This window comes from Meleagris gallopavo, chromosome 8 (genome assembly GCF_000146605.3).
Source record: "Meleagris gallopavo isolate NT-WF06-2002-E0010 breed Aviagen turkey brand Nicholas breeding stock chromosome 8, Turkey_5.1, whole genome shotgun sequence".
Classification (NCBI taxonomy): Eukaryota; Metazoa; Chordata; class Aves; order Galliformes; family Phasianidae; genus Meleagris; species Meleagris gallopavo.
The window spans coordinates 5,074,278-5,100,495 of record NC_015018.2 but is presented as its reverse complement, the minus strand read 5'-3'; the positions used below and the strand labels follow the sequence as shown (position 1 = coordinate 5,100,495).

Sequence of the window (26,218 nt, the reverse complement as noted above, 5' to 3'; positions counted from 1 at the left end):
TGAAAAACTTCCTCCTAATATCTAACCTAAATCTCCCCTGTCTCAGTTTAAAACCATTCTCCCTTGTCCTATCACTATGCAGTGTTCATGTGCAATTGTGTTGCAATGTCATCATACTTCATGTAATAATGTAGTGCATTGTGGTTTTTCAGCTTGTAAACAACGGACAATTACCACTTGGTTAGAGAATAAAGGACCCAAGACAACTGAGTCCAGAAGGTAAAACGTTCGCCAGAGCTATTCAAAAGTGGTGTTCTTTGAGTGGACCTGTGCAGAACTGAGAGTGCAAGTTGCCTGTACTGGTGGCTACTGAAAAAAATTAACCTTATTTCTGTTTTTTTGCTTTTGTACCACATCTCCTGAGTGTAAGTGCTTGACAGAGTTTTGCTACAGAAAGCTAACTAACCTCCCTCTCTCCCAGGAGTTGTAAACCTTTTTGCTGACTTAGCTTCCAACTCACTGTTGAGGTTGCTCTTGTAAAGAAAAAGATGAGAATGTGTGGCAGAGTAAGGCAGAGTGGGGCTGCTGCTTCCAGAAGCAGTCAGGCAGCTGTAGTTATCAGACCATGTCTGTAGTCAATGGCTTTGCCTTTTGTTATGACTTAACATAACTCAGTAATGGCTGAGGGTTTCATCTGATAGTTCTGTATTCAGCTTGCAGCTGTTAATTTATAGCAAAAAGTCAATTTGAGTCCATCTCATTGGGCTGTGATTATATGTAATATGGTGTAAATCGGATCAGAATTTACAGGGTACTCAAAGATGTTTAGGAAGCATCAGTATTGCGTGGCACGTGCTGCAATGTGAGAGTGTTTTCCCAATGGGGTAGTGTGCTAGGAGCAACATTTTCTAGGTAGTTCAGTTCTTTTTGATTTTAACTCTATCTTATGTAGAGTAATATCATTTATCACTCTTCTTTAGTCATCACGGTGTGAATATATTAATATTGGTGTTTGTAAATAATTGGAAGTTGAGATCTGTAGCAGTGCTAAAATGATCGAGAAAAGCCAGGAAGACTTGTGAAAATGATCAGTGCAGAAGTATGGAGGGCTCAGGTACAGGCTCACAGTTACAGTGAGCAAAAGCACTTTACAAGGCAAAGGTAAGAGGATGCTTAAGGAGGAAGTGAATAATTTGGATTTTTTTTTTTGCTTTAGAGTGTAGGTTTGTATGCTCTCTTCCAGCTTTACTGACAGACCAAAACCTAAAGTTCTGCAGTTTGTAGAAATCATTGCTTGCAATTATTGCTTTTAAAAAATTATGTACTGAAATATCTTCTGGAGGTAATACGTTAAATTTCTTTACTTCTCTTCCGCAGTCTTCAAAGCAAAATTAATAACAATACTGAAGAAAATACCAAGATGACTTCTGTTAAAAAAGAAAATGTTTGTGAGCATGATGTAAAACAGCTAGAGAATATTTGCCAGCAAAATTATCCAGAGGTATCTGGGGAAGTTGGCACAAAGCACGTAAGTTTGCCTCAGACAGGCAGCATATGTAACTGGGAGGCGGAGGGCAGAGATCTGATCTCAGACAGAGTGCCTGTGAAGGCAGAACAGACTGGAGAAGCCTTTAAAAATGCCAACATCGATCAGATGCACAGAACTGGCAAGGAGGCTCAGAGACGGTGCGAGGAAAGTGGTGACATTTGGACTCAGAGGAAACGGTCGTCTGGCCAGTCTTTGAAAACGGGAAATACAAAACTTTCTTCAGAAGATACTGAGACAGATGGGCAGGTGGTTTTGTGCAGCTCACAGAAGCTGAAGAGCTGCGGTTCTGTTGATACAGGTGAACAAGAAGAAGGGGATGTCGTTCCAGAAAGCCCACTTTCAGATACTGGTTGCGATGCTTGTGTATCCCGTGTTGGAGGTCCTGAGAAACTGAGCAAATGTCGAAGTAGTTCAGGGGATTCACCTGCTTTTGAGAAAGAAAGTGAACCAGAATCACCCATGGATGTGGACAATTCCAAAAATAGCTGTCAGGGGTCGGAGGCTGATGAGGAAACGAGTCCACTTCTTGATGAGCGAGAGGAGAATCATACGGCCAAATCTGTAAGCAAATCTTTCAGAATTCAATATGGGGATGCTGAACTGGAGTCAAGGAAATCACGGTTTTCTACTAAGGGTTGTGAAGACTTTGAGGGAATAGATAATTCTGTCAAGGATGATGGTCTGCATATAAAACCACCTGGGATCTCTCCTGTTCCATCATCGGAAAGCAAAGGTGCGAAACCAGGAGTGAAGAAAGACTCCAAAATCACCTCTCATTTCATGAGGATACCTAAAATGGAAGAGAAAAGGTAGTGTTCCTTCTGCCTCGCCTGTTTTGTTCACACTTAAAAGTTCTCTTTCCCAGGATAAACTTTGGAGTCTGAATTGTGCAAAGAGCATTGCAAAATGCATGTAAAGGCATGAAGGTAGCTCTGATGTAAACTTGACATAACTTGTTTTTAACTGGACTACTTTTTAATGATACTTTTATTTAGTGCAATATTTTTAAATATTAGATTTGTTAAAACTGGGAATTAAAGAAACTAAATGAAGGTGATTTTATTTACTGGGGAAGTGTCTTAAAACTGTGAGAACTGATGCTTGAAAACAAATTGTGGTGCAGGATTGCTTTCCTGAGCTTAGTTTTAGCATTTATTATTTCATTCAGAACATTTGAGGAAGCTGATGTTTTGTTGTTTTTTTCTTCAGTTTTCATCTTTGCTGTCAAAATAAGTGGATTGGTTTTATTGAAGCATCAATGCTACTGATGCTCTGACACCAACAAGAAAAATTCCATTTGTTTGAAAGAAGTTGCAGTGATGTGTTAAATTTTTTGGCAGGTCTTTATTCGTAATTTGGGGGAGAGGAGGACTAATGTCACTGTATGCTGGATTTTGTGTAAGGACAATAAGATGATCTATGCACTGGAGAGCTCAGATTCAAGTGGGAGCTGGGAAAGTAACTAAATGGCAAATGAGAAAGTAGAAACAAGAGGACATCATAAGCAATTATCTCAGTAGACTAATGTCTCCTAAAGTAGGGCAAGAAGGTATTTTGCACGTCTTTGCTGGAGCTGCTACTGGATGCAAGGAGCAGCACAAGCCATTCTTGTTGTGGCAATGAGCCTGAGGGCAATAGAGAGCAGCTGGCTGGTGGTGGGAGCTTGCATTTGAGAAATCTGGGGAGTTGAGTGGCTGAGAGTGGACTTTGAAAACAGAAACCAACAGTTCTTAGAAAATGGGATAAAAAAAATGGGCCTAAAAATATCTGTCATTTCCTTAAGTCTTAAAACATGAGTTTAGTGAATATTCTTTTTGCTAACTTAAATTTGCTGCTACTATAACAAAGCAGCAGAGGCTGAATGAGACAGGCCTGTGTTTGTCAGTGCAGGTGTGTGGTGTGTTGCAATAATTACACATTTGAGATGGGAAACTGATGGAAAGTTTCACTGTGTGCATTGGTGGGAATCCTAACAGTGCTTTACAGAACAATTAGAGGGTAATATATGCAGCAGTCGAGATGTTCTGAGCCTAAGCAAGATATGAAGGGTATAGATCCCTGTGCCTTGCAAAAAGTGGCATTGTCTGTAGTGCTCAAGAGGGCGGTTTGCAAATACTAAAGTTTTCCTCTGTTACAGTTAGGCCAGGTTACAGCAGAGAGTGGAGTGACTGAAATCATAACCTGGGGAAATAGAAGCAATAGTGATTTGAACAGCTCTAAGTCATCAATAGTGCCATGCCAGAGTTATTCTTTGGCTCTCAGATAGGCATGGTACACCTGTACTAAGTGTCATGCTGCTGTGGTTGCCCTTATTCATGTGGTCAGTGTGGTCTGGGGCTCTGCTCGCACCTGGGGGCACTGGCATGAGTAGACAACATGAACAGGTTGGACAACGTCTTTATCCAAGGGTGGAATGATCTTGCTAGGGGGAATTCAGAACTTTAAATAGTACCTCAAAGCGTAGGCTTTTAGCTTTTGCATTTTACTCTGAGAACTTTCTCTTTTGGATGAGAAACATCTGGTTTGTCCCATCAAAAAACCAGCCAAGACAAAATCAGATTTCAAGGAACGGTCACAGCAAAAGCCAGCAAGTAAACTGGCTCGGTTATAAATGTAACCCTGAAGTGTTAAGTGTTTCTATTTGCCTACCAAGTTTTTCAGTGGAAATAACATTTTTCAGTGTGTTTCTATTTGAACAGCAGGAAAGATAAGTGCGAATTCAAATCTCAGCGAGCAGGAAGGAAGATCCCTAAGTATGTGCCACCACCTCTTCCAACTAATAAGAAGTGGTTTGGGACGCCGATTGAAGAGATGAGGAGAATGCCCACGTGTGGGGCTCGTCTTCCACATCTGAGACCCTCAGGCAATCATACAGTAACTGTCAGGGTATGGTACTTCAGTGTATTACCTGAAATCACATTTCTTACTGGGCTGTTCAAAATATGGAATGCTGTATCAGTCTCTTAGTATTAGCAGGCTGTGAAAATCTTTCTTTGCCATTCTTTTGCAGCAAACTGGGGCAACTGATTTTCCTGAAAATCAAATTTTTTCGTGCTCATAACTAAGATAGTAACATCCGGAATAAATGTGGTTATAGTTTTACTGCTCTAGCCTGATAGGGACAAATATATATATAATTTTTTTTTTTTTTGCATGAGAGTGTGTAGTTTCTTGTCAGAGCTGTAAACTGAGAGTTTGTTTGCAACTACAAATTGTACTAAAATGATTTGGTGTTATGTTTTGATTGTCATGTGATTCTGTTTTGAGTTCAAGGTGTACAGAAGGTTCAAGATCTGGAGAGAAGGGGGAAAAAATCATATGCAAGTGTATCAATGAATTTTAGACCAAATCTGACCTATGCCTTTAATCTTTTAGAATAATGTGCAGTCGAATTGTTGTATAAATAAAACGTGAGCCTGTAAGGTCGTGGATGAATCCTAGACAAAAGAAAAGCACATTAAATTGAAGTGCAAGTTATGAGAAAAATTATTGTTATCAGGGAGCTCTGTAGCAGACCAGGTCCTTAGGAACATGGTAGTGCCCAGTTTTTTTTATATTTCTGATATTATGTGGAATAAGCTTGGAATATTACTGTATCTGTAACAATTTATTATCCACTTCAGTGTTAAAGACTAAAAATGTTGGTTTTGTACATGGATATGATTACATATATACATGTGTTGGGAACTGTTTTGACAGTATTTTTTGAAACTATGTAGGTACTTCTTAAATTCATAAATAAGGAATACTTCAGATGAAGGTTGGACATCAAACTGAGTTTGTATATAACTTCTAATGTGCATCAAGCAGTCAGATGAGTGCATTCCTTTCACCGAATCTAAGACTTGAGAGGACCTTAAAGATCCTCTAGTTCTGAGATCCTGCAATTTGAATGGAACTGTGAAATTCTTCTTCGTAACCTTCTCCTTGAGCATTCACCTTATGCTTTGAGCTGTAGCTGATGTTACTGTGGGTTTAATGGTGAGATTGTTGGGTTTTTTTCCTAACTGAATGCCCATCACATTGCTTGTTGTAGCTTTCTGCATTCTAAAGGAGTTGGGTTTCAGATCAGAGTTTTTTCTTAACTCAGTCTGTGCTTATTCTTTATTTCTTTCTTTAAAGGAAGTAGAGCCTGAGCTTCTTTCCTCTTCTTCCTGTGTTGTAGGTAGACCTTCTGAGGGAAGGTGAGGTGCCTAAACCGTTTCCAACTCACTACAAAGATTTGTGGGACAACAAACACGTTAAAATGCCCTGCTCAGAACAAAATCTGTATCCTGTAGAGGATGAGGTAAGATAAAATGCTTACAGCTGTGCAATAAAACTTGTTTATGTGTAGATTTGTTTCCAGTTTGCTGTTCTTTCACATGTACTCTGTTGACAAACTGTGTACGAAGTTGGAGGACCTGGTAGATGAACATATGTGGTCTGAAAACACTATATTCCTTGTTGTGATGCTTAAGAAGAAGGGGAAGATATATATTTTTTCCTTCTAGTAATTATTTTTCCAAACCCTTGGTAGGCTGGTGTGTGCTTATATATTTTTTTTAATAAAATTATTTGGGTTGCTGACAAACGTGAATGAAACTGTTACAAAAGTACAGATACTCAATATATCTTTTTTAGAGAACTTCAGAAATCAAGAAACACTTATAAAATGTTGTGGCAAGGAAGACAATTATTACTAACTGTATCTTTCTGATTTGTATAATTTCATCTGACTTTATTTTTGGGCTTTTGTTTTGAAGAATGGAGATAGAACTGCTGGAAGTAGATGGGAACTAATCCAAACTGCCTTACTCAACAAATTCACATGCTCGCATGATTTGAAGGTAAGCTTCTCAGTTTGGAATTGGCTCTATATAAATAAAGCTATAAAAGTACTTTCAGGCTCTTCGTGCACTGTTGTAAATGATTCTAGTTTAGTCCTATATTTTATCTTTTTTATAATGAAATAAACAATCTCTGCTATTTGAGGGATCCTTCATGAATTCTACACATTCAGAACTGGAGATTGGGATTTTTTTTTTCTTTTTTTTTAATTTTCCCCTGCTGGTCACTTCTGATTGTGCCTTTCATTTCTTAAATAACAGCTCTGCTGAACCACTGTTATAAATATAATAGCTGCTAAGCAGCATTGTCAAGGTCCTGTATTTAGTTCTCTATAAAGTACATGGTGTTGGCTTTCTTGGTATTTAAAATCAAGCGACATTGTTTTTGAAACTCCAGTGTGTAATCTGTTTTCTTCCCAGTTTGGATTCTCCTAATAAAATTGAAGGGTTAAAATAGTACTTTTGGTGTTATTTGGAGTCTGTTTTCCTATTTGGTTCACTCTATTTGGAGTAATTCTGCAGGCAGACTAGGCAGGATATTCGATGCTTGAAAAACAGCTGCTTGGAGTGGTAGTTGGCAGTACACACATTAAATAAGTAACGTAGCCATTAAGTAACTTTAATAGGAAGTCACTCAGTCACAGAGAAATTACATTTCTTTATTGTGGAATCTACAAAGACCTTCACACAAATACTGAAAAACCCACTTTTGTAAGTGGGCAGGAAGTCGTACAAACTGCATTGTGACGAAGCTGCTTTGAGTTTCAGTTAGATCCTCGGTTGGCTTGTCGTTTTTTACATTCCTACTGGCTATTCGCTTGCCTATGCAGATACAGAAAGAATTGTGGATCTTCCTCTGTCTGGTGTATTGTTAAAATACTCCCTGCATAAATCTTCATGCTGACATCTGTTGTCAACATCAGATAATTATACCTGACTTGCTAGTTTGCTGAGGGTACATATCACCTTTAATCAGGATAAAAAGAGTAATGTTTCTGTGTTAGAGGGGAGAACTGTACCTGAGAGTTTCCATGGTTTGCTTGATGTGTTTGCTTGTTACTTGACTGCTTAGAACTTTTTAGTACAATATATGCAACGTGCTTGTGCTGTGATAGGTGGGGAAAAAAAGTTCAGATACTTAAATGTTACCACCAAATTTCTTAGGTGTTGTTAAAACAAATTCTGTATAAATCTATACAGAGCTTTTGGTCCAGTGATAGCTGCCAGTTTGTGATAAATGTAGCGTGCAGGCTTTTTCTATAACCAAAATGAAAGTGCAATGCCCAGACAGAGGAATTTGAGACAATAGCTCTTGACAATAGTACATTCCTCTAAAATGGCAAGAAAGCAAGTTGCTGAAAAAATCCTTGATTTTTGGAGACTAATTTACCTGCTGATGAATTTTACTGTTCTTGTTGGCTTTTCAGTCAGGAATTAATCAATGAATTGTCATTTGTAGCAGCTTAGAATTGCTGTCTGTTTTCTGCTAAGAATAGTGTGAGAGGCAAGAAAGGAGGTGTGTGCAAAAGCTGCAGGTGTATTTGAAATGAGTAATTGCTGTCCCTTAGCTTCCTGTGTTACCATTGTTTGATTTGGTATTCTTCTCTAAGTTTTTAAGGCTGATTCTTAAGAAGGGCCTAGTTGATTTTGTTATGGTTATGGTTCTTTAGGCTACTAAATTGGTAAAAATTCTTCTAGGTCCTTTTTCTCTACAAAGAAGAAGAACTGGGCAGGGAGGGATCGTTATATCATGGGTTGTAGACAGACACAAGCATGCTTTGTTTTGGGGTTGATTTGTTGTGTTTTTGTTTTGTTTTGTTTTGTTTCTGCAAGGGTAAGCTTGTAGGCTACAGTTTATTTGATGCTGGACCTGAAATGTGAGAGTCAGTATTGTTCAGAATTGCACCGTATTAATAGAATCATGAAATGGCCTGGGTTGCAAAGGACCACAATGCTCATGTAGTTCCAACCCCCTGCTACGTGCAGGGTCACCAACCAGCAGACCAGGCTGCCCAGAGCCACATCCAGCCTGGCCTTGAACATCTCCAGGGATGGGGCATCCACAGCCTCTCTGGGCAGCCTGTTCCAGTGCCTCACCACCCTCTGTGTGAAAAACTTCCTCCTAATATCTAACCTAAGCCTCCCCTGTCTCAGTTTAAAACCATTCCCCCTTGTCCAATCACTATCCTCCTTCATAGCCACATGAATTCCATTCACGCGGCTCTGTGGCAGGTTGTATCCGCTCGATGGAACTGTTTCTTCAAAAAGGAGATCTGATAAAATGTTTTTTCTTTTGTTAAGAGAGTGTTTCTAGGCTTTATTTTGTTGTGCTCTTTCCGCAGGAGGCTATTCTGAGATACAACGTTGCTTATGCCAAGAAGTGGGACTTCACAGCTCTCACTGATTTCTGTGACAAGGTAAACCACGTTGATTTAAAACAAGAAAAGCGAACTGCAAACAACTGTTTTGTCTAGGTGCCTTAATACTTTTGGCTTATTTTTCCCTTCGCAAAAGTAGAAGTATTGCTGTTGTTTATGTGGATAGTTATTTGGCTGATAATGTCAGTTAAAATGATATTTAGTCTTTGTAAACAAGATTAATTTTGAATCAGAAGCTAACTTGTGTGCTCCAGTAGCAACTAAGGTTGTTGAAGGCAAGGTGAGAAATGTCTTTTTTTGTTGTTGTTGTTGAGGGAAACCAGGTTTATTAGTAGACCGTGTTAACATTTCCAGTGTGATGGTTTCTTGTAAAAAGTTTTTTTTCTTTATTTAAACATCTTTAATGCTGTATTATGTGGTGATTGTATAGACTGTGCTGTGCTGGTCTGGCAGTAACTTTTTGCTGTATGCTGAGATGATGAATTGATAGTGTGAAGCCTTTGAATGGTTGCATTGGTTTACGTGATTTCATATTACCTTCCTGGAAAAGGATGGAATAAAAAAATGAATAGTAGGTGCAAATGCCACTTGAGGTATTTTTAATGTATGACTTGGTTTAATTTCTGATCAACTGTCAGCTAAAACAGTATGGGATGAGATGCTATAGGAAATGTTATACTTTTCTTCCAGCTCTTAAGTTATGTTCACATGTGCTCCATTTTTGGAGGGAAGCTGCATTTAGGTTCAGCAGAAACAAAATTTGTTAGTTACATGTTTGGTTGAAACAGATGTCTGCTATGTTCATCTGATAAAGAATTGCTTTTTGCTGCCTCTTGCTGATAAGGGCTACTGTTTTAAAGAACATGTTCTGTTTCTTACACAGTGTAATGTTGCTGACAGAAAGAAATGCAGGTTGTGCTGTATGTACTCGCCATGAGAGCTGTGTGTACTGGCCCATCTTTCCTGTTATTGAGATTGTCATTGTCAAACTGTGGACTTCTGGCCTCTTTGCTCCTCTTGTACTACCTGAAATTGACCTGGCCTGTTCAACTGGCCTTCAGCTGTTCATTCTGGTTGTAAAGTATTAACAAATGATCTATTTAAAAATCTTCTCAGGGATGTTTGCAACATATTGCTACAAAAGAATATGAGCTTTCATAGCATGTATCTGAGAATTTGGAAACAAGGATGATTAAACAGAGATCATCAGCTGGGGAAGTAAGTAGTGTCAACACCCACCTGAGAAGAGGGGACCAATAGGGAAATGAGCTGTTGGTGAAAAGGCAACTTCTGGCACTTGGGAACAGTGATGTGGTTCTAAGGTTCCATATAAGAGCGAGCAGAACTGTTTTAAGATGGATTTTGGAGAAAGCTGATGTAGCTCTATACTGAAGGATAGTGAAGCATTATAGCAGTATAATAGGTCCTTGTAAACTGTAGGAGCAAAATCATACACTGGCTTTGTTTATTGAGTGTGTTGAGTTTAGTGGAGGGAAAGCATCTTATACAAAAAGATGCTTAAAATCTTCTCTGTTATTAAGGTATGTGTGAACTCTTCAGACTTTGTAAATCAGTAAGCCTGCTCATCTGAGCAGCTTCTGAGTGAGGTGCTGAGGTTCTCTGTGGAAATGCCCTAATATACTAGCTGTAGTGGAGTGTGCCTTTGGAAATTCTTGTATCTGGGAGCTAGTAATTAAGGGATTTCTGTGGGCTACTTGTTTCCTTGTTAATCCCATGATTTTGAGGGAACAGGGAAAGCATTTCAGGTGATAATTGCTCACTACAAGTTGAGTGGTTTGCTTGAAAAACACTGGTTGAGTAACCAGGCAAAGGAGAAGCAGCTCAATGGGGAGCTTGAGAAATAGTCACAAGCAGATATTAAAAAAGAAAAAAATAGAGATATTAAAACTACTGAACTATTTATGAACCCCAGATAACTATTTGTATTCTTGGGCCCTCTGCTTAACCAATAATTCTGCCATGTGATTAAGAGGGGAACTGGGTCTGCAAATCTAAGGGTGTCTGCATCAATGAGTCATTTGGTCCATTGTGATTAGATATAACTTACTGAATGCAGATCTATTAAACTGAAGCATCATTTGTTACTACATTTTCTGATTTTGAGCACAGATTACTTCATCTATTAATCTGGTAAATGTTCATATTAGTGGGTTTATCTTATATCATGTTTCATATTTTATTTTCCTTCTGAGTTATAGAGTCAAAATAGTTTTCTTTCGAAATTCTGCTTGTAAGATTCAAATTAACTTTTTTCTAATAACAGTAATAATAATTCCTGTTATTTACTAGCAACAAAATCAAAGACATGAATTTTCTTAGTTAATCATTAAGTTAGAATATCTTAAAGTTGGAAATAATTTAAATTGCCTCTACTGACACAACAGCAAAGAACTGCTTTTGCTCAGAACATTGAATTATTGTAATATCTATACAAAGTGGTTTCTTTTTTGGAGGAAGAAGGCATATGATCCATTTTGTTTGCTTAGCTGGGAGATGCTTCTGTTGCCAGTCTCATGACTTAATAAAATGGGGGACAAGAGCTTAGATTGAGAACCCTGCTTGAATCTACTGGAATTTCATAGTTATTTTTAAACGCTCAAAATTACATACAATTTTAGATCTCTCTTGTGACAGCCTTTTAAGGTTTTCAAAGTTTGTTTTCATTCTCCATTGAGTTGAAAAGTTGTCTGTTTGTCTGATGATGGAGTGACTTCCTGTGTCTTGGTGTTTTTGGCGAAGGAAGAAAACTTATTGCTGATGTGTTGGATGCAGTGAAACCATGAGACCTGCATTCCAAACCATTTTGCTCCTTTCTAGACAGGAGTTCTGTCGAAGAACACCTGTAGCTCATTATTATCCTTGAATGCTCTGTTGTGTGCAGGAATCTATTTTGGAGGATAATTTGCTAAAAACTGTTCCACTGTCATGAAAAGCACGTGTCTTCCCAAGCACGTACCCTGACAAAGGCAGATGGGCCGTTCTGCAAAGCATTGTCAGAAGAGGGAGCCCTCACACTATTTTCAAAACAGTATCTTGGATGCTCGTTCGTGTTTGAAAGTAAAATTCCTGCTTGTGCAATGAAGTAAGTTTGGGGGCTTGGTGGTGCTGCTGCTTTTTGCTGCTGTTCTTTTAAAAAGTTCACAGTACTCACCAGTAACATATCTAAAGTTCTTGGTGGCTTATTTTCTTCAGGCATCTGACAGCTTTGTTGTTTTCTGTGTCATTTCCATGCTCTTGTATTGATTTGCTTTTGTATTTGTCTGTCAATATTGGCTAACAGGCTTAAGATTTATTCAAGTTCTTACTTACTGGATGGAAGTTGTTAGTGCTAACATTTTTAATCTTACTTGTATGATGTTTATAACTTGAAAGTCATTCTTCCACCTGTTTTCCTAGAAATAAACTAGAAGGCAGGTAGGAAAATATAAACAGCAAGTAGAAAAGGAATTGTGAAGAAACTGCTGTGGATTTGGCTATCTGGAGACCCACAGCAACCTGGTCCAGATGAGCACTGTTTATAGGAATGGTCCTCGCTCATGTTAGGTTGGCAACCTTTTGATCAACAGTGCTAGGTACTGTAGTAGCTTTGTTGTTTGCTTGTTTCAGTTTGTTGGCTTGTTCTCCCTTGTGGATGGGCCCTTCTCCTTCCAGGAACATCCACGTTCTTTTGCTCTTTCCTGAGCACATAAAAAGTTGTCATTCAGGGCTTATTAATGCCTCAGTCTAATCTCCAGCAGTAGCAGCTTCATTTTAGGCGAAGAGAAGCAGTCTTCACCCTTAAATGTTTGGGCAAATAAATTACTTGTAATATAATGACCTCACACTATTCATTGCTGAAAAGGATTAAATCCAGATCTTACGTGTGAGATTAAAAGACAAACTGTAGCCTCTGGTGATTACTCACACGTACAAACTGTAAATATTTTGACTCTAAGCTTGAACTCTTATGGAGCATAGAGTGAAGATAAAGTTCAGGTAAATTTGCGTGGCATAATCAGTGATGGTCTTGGAGCTTCTGTGAGTCACCTGAAGAATGCATCATGATACATCTTCCAGGTGTTCACTTTGTGTCTATAACGGGTTTGTTTGGACTCCTTCTCTGATAGAGAGCTTGTATCTGGGAGATGGAGAAACTATAGTGAGAGGAGGCAGGAATGAATTAAAGGTACATAACAGCTTTCAGATGAGGAACATCTAAATAGTTTAGATGTCTCATTTCTTTATTTTAGCTGGGAGAGAGATGAGCAGTGGATATGACAGTGGTATCCTAAAAGAATAGCGGAGAGAGTGAAGAGGAAATGAGTGTTTGTTCTTCTAATACAACAGTGAAGGGGCACTATATGAATGATCTAAGCAGATATGGTTTTCAAAACCTGACAAAAGGAATTAATTAATTAGATAATGCTGTGGAACTCCTTGTTAAGTAATGCTGAGGATGCTAAGTGTTCACATAAGGTTTTGAAAGGATTGGCACAAATCCCTAATAGGGAGATCCTGTTGGCTTCTATGTAGTTACTGTGACGATTTCTGGAGATGTTTGGAATGTCGATGACTCCAAGCAAAGGCAGTGTTCTCAGGGAGTGCTGCTGATGAGTTGCATTGCTTGCTGTTGAATTTTTCTATGTCTTTTCTTGATCCCAGTTGATAAGATTTGTGCCTACAATGAACATTTGTCCATTTTTGCATTATTAGAACTTTGAGTTGAAGATGGGGGACAGAAGTGATCTTGTCATACAGGTTGTATTCTGATGTAGCACCAATAGGAGAAGTTGCTGAAATGTAAGAGAAACTGTGTGCTTCTTTCTTTTAGGGCAAAGTAGTTAAGGGAAAACACTTCAAATAAACATGAGTTGACAGCACTTATGCCTTTGAAAATCTGTTTTTTTCAGGCACGCTGCAGAACTTCAGCCCCTTCGTGCCTGGTTGATGCAAATAGGAAGGCATGAACAGGTTTTGCTATTAGTACCTCCTCAAAGATGCTCTCACGATCCATTCTATAGTACTCAGTTTCCAGTAGCTGCATTTGGTTTTTGATGTATGAAAAAGCATGTGCATGCTTTCAGTGACTATGGATGTTTTCTTGTCTGGCTGTCTTCTGAGAAAGCTGTCTGAAGCCACTCAATCTGTGTGTAGATTCTTGTCATCTTATTTGCCTTTGATTCCTGTGTAATCCAGCATTTTGTGTAAGGAACGCTTTGTTCTGCAAACTTTATTGCAGACAGTTGTTTTCTTTCACAAAAGAAGCTGCTTCATTTGTACGTTGAGATTTATTCTATGAAATTGAATGAAACACGTTAATGCTCTTGTAAAAAGGGCAGTTTCTTCTACTTAATTGCTGAGAGAAATCTTTGGCATGAAGGGAAAGGAACAATATAATATGCTAGTTTGTCTTGTGTGCAATCTTTGATAAGCATTATTTCTTATAGAAACTTAAAACATAAGTATGTGCAGTATAAATATGCAAAAAATATCTTTTATACATGCAGCCTTTCCTATTTTCTGTAAATATCATACATCCATATTATATATTATCTAAATTTTGGCATTTATATGGATATGTGCACGTAGTTTAAGATACTGCTTTTTTCCTTAGTGGCTGTTCTGTGTGGTTTCCAGAATACAGGAGGGTGGTCTTAGAGGTGCAGCATACGATGAGTTTTATTTCTGTTAGTCAACGCCGTGCGCTTAGGAGCAATTCAGACAAATGGAAGAAAACCATGGCAGTTTTCACTGGAAGACCTTGTGAGTTTGTCGTGCTGAATTGGTGTTAAAAAGGTAGAACATAGGTAATACCTACAGAATGTGCCCGCTGTGTTTGTTATGTAAGTTCAGTTTCTCCCTGGAATGAAATCTAGTATAGTAGCGCATTGGCATGAACGCTTCCAGAAAATGAGTCAGATGCAAGTAGTTGAGTTGAGGGAGCATGCTAAGTGTTTGACAGCTTAGTGGTTGCACTTGTGACTCTCTACCAGAGCTATGTCAGCTTCCTCTCCAGCAATTGGTTGTGTTTTCAGATCTCTGAGCTGATAGGAGTGAAATTAAGAAATGCTTCTTTTCCAAAACTGCAATTGCAAAGCATTACAGCCACAGAGTAGTACAGTCTGTGGTCTTAGCCTTAATAACCTTTATTAAATAACCTTAAACTTAATTTCTTCATCTTCTTAAGATTGTTACTCAGACCATTTCAGAAACTATACTTCCGTTTTCTACCACTGTTTCCGTATCTTCATCTAAATAGGAGACTGTAAGTGCAACATACCTGAGGATGATGTGAGCTTTGCATTTTCATTCATTTCTTGAAACAGATTACGCTGTTTTAGGAACAGTTTTAGCAACTGTTAAGTATGTGCATATCTTGGGAGATTTTTGGTTCTCATAATGCTTTACATCATGCGTCTCTCCTAGCAGGTCTTTGAAATTTTCCTGTATGTTTTGTTGTTTGAATGACTTGCTGGAAAATAATAAACAAACAATGCTGTAATCAGTGGTATTGGCACAGAGAGGATTTTGAAGTACCACGTTGTTCTGGTGAGTGGTTTTTTGAGAAATCATTTCTATAATTGTTTGGACAGTACTAACAGAAGTGAGCATTGTACAGAGATGTCAACACGGCAAAGGTAGGCTTTTAAGCAAGAAATCAAATGTCCCAAGGCTGAAAATAGCCTATCTGTTGTTCTTTGCCAGATTTCATTTTAGTCCAGATGTTTTCAAACAATTTTCATTACATCAGATTATCTTTTCCAAATCTAAACTGAAAGGTCTTTTGAATGTGCCACAAAGGGTTTCCTTTTCATAGCAACAGAAATATTTGTCCCCATTGTATGAAATGTAAGCTTTTCTGGAGGGAGAGGGAAATAAGCATCTTGTATGCTTTGAAAAACGTTAAGAGCTCAGCATCGTCAAGGTGAAATAGCAATGTGTGCTGAGTGACAGGCTTATTATTGTAAACTAAATAAATACTGTTATTTTTTCTTCTTCCCAGTAAAACAGTTGAGTCTGAAGTGTTATTCTGTAAACACCATCACAGTGACCGTTGTGCCATCTCAGAATTATCAGGAAAGGGATTGCTGCGTATACCAGGTGCAGAGTTGTACTTATACTGTGTCTGAAGTACTTGTGAATATGTGAAGATACGTTCTTAAGATCTTGTCTATCCCAAATGAGTATCAGAAACTTATTTTGGTTGCTGTGGTTTTCCTTAGCTGCTTTATTCCATTAGATTTGTGATATCTGGAACATTGATGATTAAAAACTCATGAGAAACTCTCTGAAATAGCTGTAGTTAAATGTGATGACTTTTGAATGTCAGTTCAAAAGTTCTTAACAGATGATTTCAAAATCATAGTGGTATTAAACTTCTACCCTCCCTGCCCTCTCCCCCAACCCAATTGCTCTGGGGAGGTAAAAGACTGGGATGAACCTGGGCACAGATCTTTCTCATGCTTACCTAATGGCAGTTGGCTGAAAGATAGAGGTTTTCATTTCTGTGGGCTCTGCTGTAGAAACAAAACAATTGCCCTTTTCAGCGTGTTGTACTTGCCTAGAGAAAATCATAAGCATTTGGAAAGCTGTCTTTTGGTCTTCACAGGAATCTGCCCTTGCTTTGGAAGTGGTTGTGGCTCTTCTGTTCAGGATATGGCTGCTTTTGGGGAATGTACAGGTGGAGTTTCCTTGGAGCTTATAGCAAATCAGGATTCAGGTTTCACTCACTGACAGTAGGACAGTGGCTGAGGTTAGAGTACCAGTGTTGTGAAGTATAAAATGTGTTTTTAAAACCATTAGAGAGAGATGCAAAAATATTCTCTTCCTTTCTCTCATAAATGACTGTATTTTATCTCGAATGCTGAAAAGCTTTAAGAGCAAAGCTGCTGCTGTTAGGGATGATACACCTGAGAGAGCATTTCAGAGCTGGATTGGCAGAAGACGTGAATGAGGCTTCAAGGAAAAAAAAATAAACAAAAATGAATTAACCTCTGTCTTGTTAGCTGTCTTATTTTTTCCTTTTGAAGTGTCAGTTTGTGGTTTTGATAAATGTCAGAAGCATTCTTGCTCTCAAATAAGATTCTTCCTGCATAATCTGGTTCTGTGCTGTTTTTTTCCTCCTCCCTCCAAAGATTACTTTGTCTTCTCTCTGGTTTCTAATCGGCCAAGTGCTCAAGAAATGAGATGGATTTGACAGCCAAATGTGTTTCCTGCTGAATTAGTTCTGTAAGGGAACTAACTATAAGGAGCCAGATGTCAGTATATTCTTTCCTGCAGCTATGGAAGTTCATTAATTTAGTAAAACAGAATCTAAACAAAAACATCAGGGGGTTTGTGCCCCTCTCAGCCTCCTCCTCCTAACTTTGCTACCAGAGTTCAAGCTTGTTTATACGTATAATTTTTTGCCTTATGACAAATAGTCTTTTATGCATACAAGTTAGTGGGCTGCAGCCTAATGTCTCTGTCTAGTTCCAGGTATGTCAGTAATTTAGGCATGTGTTTAAATGGATTTCATCTATTCAATCCAGAAGAAAACTCTTTTCAGGTGGAGTGTGACTATGAAGCTTTTTCCCTCCAGGTGTGCTTAGCTAATACTAGTTTTAAAAGATATGTGATCAGCACTTGTTTGGGCTTCAGTTTTTGTTTTAAGTTCTCTTTCCAGCTGTTTTAAATAACCTATTGAGTAAGTCTGTTTTCAGGATTCTCAAGCATTTAAAAGCATGTGTAACAAGGACTAGGGGAAGAGAGAGAATGCACCTTGGCAATCTGAGGCTGTTTTAGTCTTCAGTAAAAGACCCAAATGTAATAGATGAGGACTGGATTGTTTCACTGACAGTGAGGAGCACAAACCGTGGACGAAAAGCATTGGAGGTCTATATGAGGCAGGACAGCAAGCAAATAAGTACTGGCTGTTGGGGAATTAAGGGAAAAGGAAAACGTTGCACACCGCATCAAGGACTGGCTGTGGGATTGCTTAAATATGCTGAAGTTTTTCTGTAAGCATCATCTTAAAGGAAAATGTTGGTAAGAGTGGAGATGCTTCAGGTTGTCTTGAAGATCTTTAGAATACACTTAATGTTACTTCAGTTTCCCATTTTTTTATTGAAACATTATCATTATTGAGAAGTGGACACGCTCATCTTGCAGAGCAGCTGAGCTTTTATCTGAAGTCAGTGACAAGGAACCTTTTGGAAGACAGACATAGTATATACTGAATGGGAGGGGAAAAGCATCATTTAAAATGCTTATGAATAGAAAGAGACTTAGCACACTTTAGAAAGGTCTGAGAAAACCATTCGGAGTTGTGTTAGGCTTGATAGCTCAGATTCACACCAGGTTCCTTGCATGTTGCACTGGGCAAGCCCTTCTCTTGGCAGAAGTGTGAGTAGCATTCCTTTGGTCACATAGCTTTTAATATTCTTGTCTTTGAATTGCAGACCTGAAGGAGTGTAGTGGTGTTGTCTAGGTGGATTAGCCATGCACCATGCTACGCTTCTGTTTGCAGCTGAGTTTCTTAGCTTGAAAGTATTCATCATGTACATCTTGGTGTTGTGTAAAAATAGAGAGTGTTTTATTTGAGACAATCTGAAGGTACTGAAGAAAAATAACAAATTCTTGAAATTAGGGGAATGAATTTACTGTATGTACAAAGCAAGTACTCCATTTATCTAATTCATTAGTTGGAGACCATTACCACCTGTAACCTTATGACTGCGAACATTAAAATAGCTAGGAAGGCTGTTACTGGGAAGGCAGTTCAGTCTAGTAGCTGATAATGCAAACAAATGAGGTCTAAGCACAGACAGTGCAGTGGCAGCTGGGAAGGAAACAAAACTCAGAAGGCTGTAATCCCTTAGAATGAGAGAATCAGAAGTCTCAGTGAATGCCTCTCTTCCCCCTCCATCCTTAAGAAAGTGGTTCAGTTGGTCATTGTCCAGCCACAAAAGGATAATGTGAGGAAATAAAAACAAATTGAAAACATTAAGCCACTGCTGTCCTAGCACATTGTTTTGCCTGTTAACCTGATTATTCTGCCTTTCCATGTGATAGATGGAGGTGTCCGAGCTCCTGTTCTGTATACATAGCTTGTTTGGTTTGATGAGCTGTCAGATTTAGATTTAAACTCTACCATGGCTATCAACCCGAGCTACCTCAGATTCTTCTTACTTGAACTGTCAGCCATGCTCATTCGTTACATTTTGGAGCACTAGTTTATAGTGACAGGAGACCATTACTTACAGCAGTGTTTAGTCAAGCTTCTTTGCTGCACTATAAATGTTCATTTTGCAAAATTGCAATGCAGGTTTGGCCAGGAGCACTCACCTGTGCTGCTGCTTGAAGATCCATTTGCACCTTATGGTTTGGAGCCTTAAGTCATGTTAATTTAATCAATCACCCCAGTGCAAATACAGTTGAAATCACCGAGTGATTTCTTTGGAAAAAGGCAGTTTGTGTTTTCTAACTCTGATTCCATGTAGCTTTTTCCTTAGAAATACCCACTGCTTTTATTTAATTTGTTTTTGCATGATTGGAGGGCTATTGATAATTTAAGATGCAAATACTAAGCATTTAAAATTGAAATTCAGTCTTTTCTCTTAACTTTTGCATAGGTGTAAAAGATTGCACGTGTTTAAAAGCTACTGAATCAATGCAGATGTTTCTGCTTTGTTAAGATGCTTACTTAACAGCTTCACACCAACTAAACCATTGTTTCCTCAGTGAGAAGAGTTGCCTTTGTACTCTGCTGACCAGAGGCACTGCCTGGTTCTCTTTCACGTGCCCCTGCCTTGCACCACGTCAGTATTTCAGGACCTTTTGGTTGGCTGATTTGACTTGCTAATGCAATGGAGCATGATCCCTCAGATTATTATTCTGTGGAATTAGCAAGCTGAAGGATCTCAGGAAGATGGGGTGGATGTGTCTGGGGGTGAAGAATGGCACGTGGCTCTTTCAGCAACAATAAATAAGGATATGTAATAGGACTCCAAATATGCTGCATTTTACATCAGTACAAGTTATCACTTCTGAAGAGTTTCTTTCTCAAAAAATCTTTATTCGTTTTTGTGACCAGGTATTCTTTGTGCTGCTGCGAGGTTCTCCCAGGTTGGTGTTTAGATGTGGGATGTCTATCAGATGGAGCTTCTGGGGAGAAGTTCAAGCTGTGCTTAAATAGGAGAGCATTCAGAACCAGGAGCGCTTAGGTTTCCTGGTGTTTCAGCCAGAGAAGAACAGAGGTGAGGGTTCCTCTGTGAGCTTAACACTCACATAGATCATCTTTATGTTGTGGGATCTTTTAAGTGACTTGTCTTGTGGCAGTGTAGCCCTTTGAAAAAACAAAACACAACAACAAACACTCATTTGTTATGTAGATGTAGGAATAATCTGCCTGAAGTACAGTGAAAATGCATCTGAGCATTTACACTCCCAGATTTAGATGGATTTCTAGTGGATATCCAGTAAAAATAGTATCTAGGAATAATAGCATTAGGAAGGTGAGAAGAAGCAGCACAGTTTAAGTTATAAAAGTAAACTTCCTAGTTACGTGTTCTGAATCAGTTGAGCAGTTCCTGGCCCGACCTCTGCTTAGGGAAGAAATTCTCATACTATTGTTGTATTGTCTTAAAAGAAGCATAAAGAAAAGGTTGAAGCCTTGACAGTTCTGTCAAAGTCCGGTGCCACTGTGTGTCACCAGATAAGTGATACTGCAGTCTGTGGCAGTCAGCAAAGCATGGCAGCCACTACTTATATGTCAGTTTTAAAAGAGAGGAAGCGTTGCCCAAAGGGGAGAGAATATCAGAATTTGACAGCCCAGTAGACATCAGAGGTTAAATGTCGTCTTTTGAATAGATTTAACTTACATATTCATTTTATTTATTGAGGTCTGAATTTCAAGTTCATAATGCTTATTTTGTTTCTTTCTGGTACTTAAAGACATTGCATCTTAGAACAAAGCAGTTTCCTGCTGGAGCAGATAATGGTAAAGATGAGGTGGGTGTTTGCAATATCTGACCTGTGCTATATAAAAATGTGTGTATGCAGTCAATGGCAATAGAAAAGAGAATCATTTAACCAAAGTATTATGTTCTTGCTCAAATAAATATTTTTCGGATCTTTTAGGCTCGCTGTTCTTTGGAAGTTCTTGTTTCAATTTAAAATGTTTGTGTATCTCCCCGAACAGTGTACGTAGTGCATGGAAAGTGATTGTGTAGGTATTGGCGTTGTTCTTCTGTTTCCCTCTACACTTCCCTGCCATGTGTTGTTTGTCCTTTGAGAGTATTTGTATGTTGGTTTTTTTTGTTTTTAAACTTCCTGAGCTCACTTAGTCTTTTGTATCACTTCAGATAGAATGGAGTAATGCAGAGAGATGCTTCTGTAGTTGTTTTAATGGTCTTGAAAGAACTGAAACTGTGGGCCTTTACACAATGTTTCCGGCTTGAACCGTATGGACTGCAGTGGGCTTTACAAAGTCTTATTTTCTTTTGCTTGAACTCAGAGCTGGCAGCTGTGACTGAGAAGAGAGATTCTGGGTCAGTGCTGACAACTCTGTGTGCTTTGGCAGCCAAACATGCGACAGTGGGCCTGGCAGCGTAGGGTGGGAGCTGAGAATAAGGCTGAGGAGCTTGACATGAGCAGGTCTTGAGTGTAAAAGCCCCGAGAAGCATTCTGAAACCTGGGTGTACCTGTGCCTACCTTTTGAGTGCCATCAGTTTTGGGAATACAGTTAAAGAAAGAAGCTGAAGACCTTGCAGCTTCAGCATGCAGGAACTTGAGGCTGCAGCCATTTTCATGTGTGAGCCAGTGGCTCTGGATTTTGGGGGAACGTGATGGGGTGTGGCCAGGCTTGCATGCTCTTACAGCATTTCATGTTGCAGATGCTGAGGACCATTGGTCTGACACAGCAGTGTATCCTTAACAGGGCAATGTCACAGATGCTTGCCTCAGACAGTGACCTACATTATCAAAGGAAATTGAATCCTTTGAATGCTTTAGTGGTATTGTAATGATTTATATTATTTGTGTTGTGAATATAATTCATGTGATTTTTTTTTTATATTATGAATTTCATTCATTGTTTTGAAAAATATAATCAAATAAACTTAAGATTGCTTCATAGTGTATTTGATCGGTATATTGGGCTGTAAAATTCAGTGAGATACTGTGATTATAAAGTTCTAAGCATTTGATTTGCATTAGGTTAATAGGGTCTTTTTCATCTCGTTTGAAAGGGCTCTGTTTTCAAAATCTTTTTTGTACATTTTGTCATTATTGAGTTTAAAAGCTTTTTAAATTTTGTTGTTTATTTACTTATTTCCCTTTTTAACTAGATTCTTGAAGATGCAGAGGCCCAACATTTATTCCAGTCCATTCTTCCTGATATGGTCAAGCTGGCGCTCTGTCTTCCTACCATCTGCACACAGGTAAGCAAACACTGCTAGCTAGCTAAGTGCTCTCAAGCAAACCAGTTTTCTGTAAAGTAATACTCATGATTAAGGTCAAAGGATTAGTCGCTGTTACATTCTTAATAAAAAATAAGGCTTTTGTACTGAACGTAGCTGAGGCCTAGGGAGCAGAATGGATCGTGCATACAATCATACTTATCAACTGGAGTACTTGAATAACGGTAACACACATAATTTTTGCATTTTAGAACTCTTAATCATAGAAGTAGTTTGTTCACAAAGCCTTCCCTGGGAGCATGGTTTGTTCTGTTGAGAGCATCACAGTACTTGTGCACATTCCAACTTCAGTTCTTCGCTGTTGTAACAGGAATCAGTTCTGTTGGTCCTAAAGCTAATGGAAACCTTATTGTGAATAATTTCATTGAAGTGAATAGAATTTAGGATGTATGATAACACATTAGCAGGGTTAGGACTCTAGTTTGTATGCTCTTTTGTCACGGTTTTCTTAATTGATTTTGTTAAACTGGAGCAGGAAAATCTCCCTGCTACTACTAATAGACAATTTCAAACAGTGCAAATACTCCTTAAGCACTTTTTAGCTAGTTGCTGTTGGAAGGATTTTTTTTATTTATGATGTTAGCAACTTTCTAAACACAGTCAAGCACAGGACTCGCTAGGTCATGCAGTAATGCCTATCGTAATACTGTATTGTTAACTGTAGTGTTAAGCAGTATAAATGTTTAAGAATTTTGTCAGACTTTTATTTTTTTGTGATACGTAAAACTAGACTTATAGCACTTACTGCAGAGAGCTTTTTAGGCTTCTTTCCCCCCCTGTGTGTGACTTCAGACATCATAATATAGCTTGTTAATGAAATAGTCAGAAGACAGAATGAGATACACAGTGAATGTAATAATTATAAGAATGAAAGAAATTGTCTTGTGGAGTCAACAGAGCTCTGTATTCAACAGTGTAAATTAGCAACTGCTTCTATATGCACAACTAAAGGGATTAAGTCATGTCTGTTTAGCTTCATGGAGCTAAGCTAATGGTGATGGCTGAGAACGTTGGAAGAGGCAGTCAAAATAGTTCTCTACTTGCTGTCAAGGGGATTTATTATAATTGTTACTGAACTCCTTGGTAAACAGACATTTTTGTCCTGATCACGTAAGCATATTGTTGTTAAATAGAATGACTGGAATATGACGAGGGAAAATCTCGTATCAAGAGACAAAGCCTAATAAAGGAAAAGGTGGCAATACTTAAGTTTGGTTTCCATTTCTTTGTTTCTCTGTAAGTTGGAGAAACTCTGTCCAGAGTCAAAACACCAAATAAAAGACTGAAATTAAGCTGTGCTTTTTTGATTATAGAACCTTTTTTTTTTCCTCTGATTATAAAAGATCTATTAATAATCTACTTCCTGCAACGATTATCAGTCTGTTGTTTTGATTCAGGGAGGCCAGGGATAAAAAAAATGGAGCCGCTGGGTGACAATTGTGGAAAGACCTCCACCTTCCTTTGTAAATTGTGAACAATTTATTGTAGCTGAAAAGACTCCTTAGTAGGTTCTTAGGTATTCAACTATCAAAGCTGATTTTTTTTTTACTTCTGTTTTTAAGATTGCCCAGAAACTTCAAATACTGCATGTTTTTCCCCCTCAATTTCCACTGCTTTTGTTTGATTAGTTGTGTTTTCTTGGTCTCTTTTTTTTATTATTGATTAGAAATCTGCAGTTTGTCAGCAAGCCTTTTCCCAATTGTCTTGAATAAACTGTTCTTGACTTTAATGGTTCTGCTGATTAAAGAGTTCACCAATGGCTTAAATTAGTCTTGCTCTAATTTAACAAATGTAATTTTGTGCTCCTGTTTTTTCTTTTAAAATGGGTAAGCTAATTATTTTTCTCTCTCCTTCCCTCTCTTTTCTCCTGGCCCTCCCTCCCCCTCACCTCTTTTGTTCCCACTTGGTAGCCAATACCTCTACTGAAACAAAAGATGAATCACTCCATCACAATGTCACAGGAACAGATTGCTAGTTTTTTGGCCAATGCTTTCTTCTGTACTTTTCCACGTCGCAATGCGAAGATGAAGTCTGAGTATTCCAGTTATCCAGACATTAACTTCAACAGGTATGGCACTTAGGAAGAAATGGAGCTGATAATCCTTCAATGAAAATATTGTTGTCATTCAGGGGAGAAACCTGTTTCTTCTTCCATGTTTTTAAAAGATTGTTGTCACTATTTTCAACAGTTTACATTATTATTTTTTTTTTTAACCTATCAGGGACCAGGAATCTATGTAACTGTAAGAAAGATTCTTGTGCACAGGAAGATGTTTTATATTCCAAGTTTTCCTTTTGTTTCTCTGTGTGCACATGCACAAATAGTCCTACAGGGACATAGTTAAGCTAATGCAATTCTCTTTTCCTTGTAGCCATTTGTCTACAAATGACACAAATGACAATTTCAGTTGAGCTTTATATTATAAATATTATAAAGTTATAATATTTATAATATATTATAAATATATATATTCTATATGTATTTAAATGAAAAATCAGCATTCCCCCAACCATGTTCCTGTTGTCATCTTGTGTCAACAGTGGTAATCTGCAAATTGAGTCAGATTAACAGAACTTCACTCCTCATCAACCTAGTAAAGTTTTAAGACACAATATGAATTTAACTGATGATATTTCGATTTCTAAACAAATGCTTATTCTTTTCTTTCCTTCAACACTAGCATGCATACAGATTTGATTAAAGATTTTCTAGCATCTTTTTTTTCTTAAATGTTCTTATTTCAGTTGTGGAAGGAGATAAAGGATGAGAGCATTTCCTGCTGCATAGTACCAAGTCCACAAAGACTTCTGATTAGAAATACAAATGGGTCGACCTTGCATTTAAACATTCATTATCTGGAGGTTTTCTTATTCCCTTGCAGTTTATACTTGTGGTTTATATGCTCTGAACACTGAGATGAAATATGAAGGTGGTGTTACCTGTGATCCAGCACTCTTGGGCACTTAGTTGTGTCATAAGAGCCATGACAGGTTTGAACTTCCCCAGATAAAGCAAGTCAGGTGTACTGATGCAGTAATAATAGTTTTGATGCTTGTTGTCGTGAAAGCTAGCACAAGCTTATCTACACTGAGTATTCTGAAGAGAGACCAGAAAACTGTACTTGGCTCCGGTTTGCTGACCAGATTTTTGTTCCAACGGGGCAGTGTCATACAGAAGAGAAGTATTAGTGGGCATTTATGCCTCATGGAGCTCAGCGTGTTCATAGTAACAACTAACTGGGGAGTAACCATCCGTTCATTAGAAAGACTTATGTCCAGTGCTGTAGAAGTGTACAGGAAGGGTCTGGACTGGGTTCCATTTGACTGCTCCATCTACATACTTTTAGATGATTTTTTGAGGACTTATGAAGTATCAAGTTTTTATTGTGACTTAAGCATAGTATGTATCAATTAGTTAAATTATCAGCTACCCAGTGAAATGTTGCAGTTACTGGAATACACTCACAGTCAATGAACATTGCATAGGTGCATAAATTCACAGTAGTACAGTGTAGTAGTAGTGGTTAACTCAGGACATGATAATTTGAACTACTGAAAAATAAAATAGCCTTGACTGTGTATTAGGGAAATAAATTACTGCCATAGATTTTAAAAATAACCTGTAAAAGCACTTAAACATTCAGAATTTTTGCCTTATTCTGGTCAGTCCTTGGTTTTCTTATTTTGCCTCTAAGTGCCATCGCTCGAAGTGAATTCTAGTATTATTATTTTGAAGGGATAACACAACAGTCTTCAGACCTTCCTCTTACATTATGTATGATGTAATGCTCAGCTTTAGGCCATGTAAGGTAGAAAGACACTTTTGTCTAAATGCAAGAATGTTTACCAAACTGGAAGAAAGAAGGAAAGATGATGTTCTCTCTTTCCTGAGGATTAAAAATGTCTGTTCTTCAAGAGTTTGCCAATTTACGCATTTTTTTTAGAGGAACAATTTCTTTCCTAATACTTCATATTTAATCATTTGTTGGACCCCTTTGTTTGTTATCAACTGCAAAATACAGGTTAGTGAAGTAGGAAAGGTGTCTGGCAGTAGCTAAAAAT

The 26,218-nt window shown here is 38.2% G+C and overlaps 1 protein-coding gene across 2 annotated transcripts in view; it reads left to right on the top strand.

The window, feature by feature from the left end:
• Positions 1-26,218, top strand: part of PARG (poly(ADP-ribose) glycohydrolase) — a 60,452-nt gene that overhangs the window by 1,574 nt on the left and 32,660 nt on the right. Inside the window, exons 2-9 of one of the 2 annotated variants that reach the window (XM_031554350.1) lie at positions 153-219; positions 1,318-2,298; positions 4,192-4,375; positions 5,655-5,777; positions 6,235-6,318; positions 8,661-8,735; positions 22,025-22,117; positions 24,067-24,224. In XM_031554350.1, coding sequence (XP_031410210.1) covers positions 1,361-2,298; positions 4,192-4,375; positions 5,655-5,777; positions 6,235-6,318; positions 8,661-8,735; positions 22,025-22,117; positions 24,067-24,224 — 1,655 coding nt within the window. In that variant the 5' untranslated portion in view covers positions 153-219; positions 1,318-1,360. Of the gene's footprint in view, positions 1-152; positions 220-1,317; positions 2,299-4,188; positions 4,376-5,654; positions 5,778-6,234; positions 6,319-8,660; positions 8,736-22,024; positions 22,118-24,066; positions 24,225-26,218 lie in introns of both variants that reach the window. The other variant, XM_031554349.1, reaches the window with a different exon arrangement.